At 33.9% G+C, this 3,541-nt stretch overlaps 1 protein-coding gene across 1 annotated transcript; it reads right to left on the bottom strand.

Annotated features, from left to right (window-relative positions):
* Positions 1-1,697, bottom strand: LOC105790361 (myb-related protein 308). Its single transcript, XM_012617928.2, has 2 exons — positions 1,332-1,697; positions 1-841 (listed from the first exon to the last, which is right to left on the bottom strand). The coding sequence occupies exons 1-2, from the start codon at positions 1,462-1,464 to the stop codon at positions 186-188; spliced, it is 789 nt and encodes a 262-aa protein (XP_012473382.1). The 5' UTR covers positions 1,465-1,697; the 3' UTR covers positions 1-185.
* Between the last annotated feature and the right edge of the window lie 1,844 nt (positions 1,698-3,541).

The following is a 3,541-nucleotide window of genomic DNA, read 5'->3' on the forward strand; positions in this document are numbered from 1 at the left end:
TACGTGGACGGTGGGAATTTTATTTATTTTTTCAATTTATATAGAACAGTTGATAGAAAGGTAGGCACGTGAAAGCTTAAGATTCAAAAGTTGAACCAACTTTAACCGGTTGACATGCACGACATAAGACAGCAACGTACGGTGTTTCTCTGTTTCTTTCTTTGTCTCCCACACTTTGTCTAAAATCAGATCAATAATGATTGAGCAAAAGTATCCAATTGCATTTCGTCATCGTCGTTTTGGTTCAGAATCTGCAGATACTCTTCGTAAAGCTTCTCTAATGATGAGCTATCATCTTCACTTACCAACACAGTGGACTCGCACTCGAATTGAATATCAAGGTCATCGGCCAGAAACCCCCTCATGTTTTCACCACCATGGTCGGCGGCGTAGGCATAGTCCGACGAAGGGTTTCCTCCTGCTTGGGTGTTCGCATTGCATTGGTGGTTGTCCAATTCGAAGCTTTGGTTTCTTGGGAAAGAAGATTTGGTAACCCTAATGGGTTTCGGGAGATGAATTTTGGGTCTCTCGGAAAATGTTTTGCTTGTGTCACTGATGTTCTTTCTCGTGTTCGTGGCTTGTTGTGATAGTTTCTTGTGGGTGTTGGGGTCGGTTCCTTGGTTTAAAAGCCGTTTACTGAGATGGCAGTTCCAGTAGTTTTTTATCTCGTTATCGGTTCGACCTGGAAGTCTGCCGGCGATGAGTGACCATCGGTTGCCGAGAAGTGAATGTAATCGGATGATAAGGTCGTCTTCCTCGGGTGTTATGTTACCTCTCTTAATATCCGGTCTTAAATAGTTCGTCCACCGAAGCCTACAACTCTTTCCACACCTAAGCAACCCTGTGAATATCCGAATAACTAAAATCAAAATCAAAACATAAAATAGGTTGAATTCTGCCATTAGTCCCTCTATTTTGTAAAAGTTATGGATTTAATCCTTATACTTTAATTTGATCCTTTTTAGTCCTTGTACTTTTTAGATTTTAAAAATTCAGTCCTCACTTGTCGATAGTTGTTAAATGAATTAAGTTAAGCTCTACTATTTCTAAAATCCAATGCGTCAAACATATCATCATACGTGTAATGCCATGTCAGTTTCTTACTTTCACATATTACTCACTAAAAATACAATTAATCGGTTAATGACAGCCATTTGTGTTAAGACTAAAATTCTAAAATTCCAAAACTCCAAAACTATAGGGGCTTAGAATGATTCAGTTGGAGAAACAGACTAAATCTACAACTATACGCATAGTATAGGACCAATAATCAAATTTAACCAAACAGAATGTAACCCGAACTGAAAATCGAAATGTATTCCCAAACTTACCAGCTTTCTTAGGAAGTGATTTCCATTTTCCTTCACCATGAGATTGAATGTAATTGACAAGCAATTTATCTTCTCTAGGGGACCATGGACCTCTATGCAACCCAACTTTAGAACAACAAGGAGCCCTTCCCATTTTCTTTTATAATCACTCAAAATACTTCAAAAAAATACATTGAAATCAACAACGAATATTGGAGGAGAGAGAATGTGTGGGACAAAGACCGATGCTCTAAGGAGCACAATTGCCCAAAACCTTTGCCTTCTTTTAAATAGACCATTGAAACTTAAAAGACATGAATATGTTTTTTTTTTACTTTAATTTTCAAAGAAAAAAGATACCATGGGTTTGCATTTTGGCTGAGATTTGTGTGTTTGTAATGAAAGGGTTGCAGTCTATTATATAAATATATGGCACGTGAGAAATTTTGTTTTGTATGTATATGTATTTAATGGGCTGTCAGGAATCTCATGTGCTATTCTATTATCAATTAAAATAACAATGTAATGGCCAATTTTATGCGGCCCAAAATAAAATAAAATATTAAAGTTCATTTACTATATCGACCCGAACCGATCCGACCCGACCCGACCCGACCCCTGACCCAGCAGGATCCATGTGTTTTTGCTTAAAGGGGATATCTCAAACTTTAGTCCTTTCCTCCTTTTGAGTTACTTTAATTTAATCCTAATTTCGCTATTCTTTCTCTTTAGAAATTTCGCCATTCATATTTATCTTGTTTTCACTTAAGTCCTCGATTCGCTGATCTCCTGGAGAAAGGACGCGTGTTCTAGAGGTTGGGATAATGTCTCATTTAGTCCCTGTGTGTTTTCGTTATTTTCATTTTAGTCTTTATTTACTTATTTTATCATAATTTATACTTTTAACTTCATTTTCATTCTGATTTAGTCCTTGGTTTATTTAATTTTAATTTTTCATGAAAGTTTTTATTTATTTATTCATTGATTCCTTTATTCTTTTGTATTTAAAGTTTATAGTGTTCTTTATATTTTTATTTTGCACATTTTGTTCTTATTATTATTACTCTCATTATTATTGTTATTATTTTATTTTTCATTATTTTTATTTTTATTTTAACATTTTATATTATTATTTAATTAGTATTAGAATTAGTAATTATAATATAATTATTGCCATTTTTAATTGGTGTTTTATTATTATAATTATATCATCGTCATTTACTAGTATGGTATTTTTATTTTTTTCGTACATCATCATTGCATTTTTATACGTTTCCCTTTTTTATTTTATTTTGTTATAACAATGCCACGAGTTGTGTTTAAATGTACTTACTCGTTTTTATACTATGCCCGAATAAGCTAAATACACGTTATTTTAAATATTGCATTCGTTTTTGCACGAGGCACAAAAAAAGGAAATTTTTTAAATCAAAGTAATGTTCATTATTTTGGAATCATAAAGTCGTGTTCTTAACTTAAGGAATATGACTTATTTCTAAAACCGAGATAGTCAAATATTTACTTTAAAATAAAATAAAAGTGGGATTTAAGTGATGATTAAATGGCATTCATTTCTGTTCTCGATGATCTAAGGCATTGTGTCCTAATTTACGGGACATGATCCTTTCTTCTCAATTAACTTGAAATAGGCCCCTTTTGTGAAAATTAATTTAGTTGAATAATGCCTTAATAAAGGATCGTATTTTAAAATCTCTTCAAATTTTCAATTTTCGACACTAAAGACATCAAGTAATCACTTAGGTATCAATTTTGGGCGAAACGATTGTGCTAATCCTTCCTCGTGCTTAACCGACTCCCGAACCCATTTTTTGAATTTTTGTAGACCGAAAAACATTGTTTTAATAACTCAAACCTCTTATTAAAATGATCAAATTACGATGTGACCCGATCACACCTCCTAAAAATGATTGGTGGTGACTCCCATTTTCATTTTAAAATAAAAAGTTGATTTCAAAAAAAAAAAGGTTTCGACAAACAACATTTAATCGATTGAAGGTAGATTTGGATGGACGGTACGTTTACTTGGACTAATGTAAAAACTGCGGTGGTGGTGAGATTAGATACTGTAGCGTGAGACAAAAATTAAGCTAAACGCACCGCACCGCACCCAATCGCCCATCCATACCCACCCTGAGTCTTAGTTCGATTGGCATCGATATTGTTTTCAGTACAAGAGGATATGGGTTCGAGTGCGCTGAAGCGTATTATCC

Source organism: Gossypium raimondii, chromosome 8 (genome assembly GCF_025698545.1).
Source record: "Gossypium raimondii isolate GPD5lz chromosome 8, ASM2569854v1, whole genome shotgun sequence".
In the NCBI taxonomy this organism is placed as follows: domain Eukaryota; kingdom Viridiplantae; phylum Streptophyta; class Magnoliopsida; order Malvales; family Malvaceae; genus Gossypium; species Gossypium raimondii.

What these genes read in the sequence shown, in the direction of transcription:
- LOC105790361 (XM_012617928.2), bottom strand. Translation starts at nt 1,464, where the DNA reads ATGGGAAGGGCTCCTTGTTGTTCTAAAGTTGGGTTGCATAGAGGTCCA. An exon ending in ATCACTTCCTAAGAAAGCTG is followed by an intron (nt 842 to 1,331) that starts GTAAGTTTGGGA and finishes GGATATTCACAG; the next exon opens with GGTTGCTTAGGTGTGGAAAG.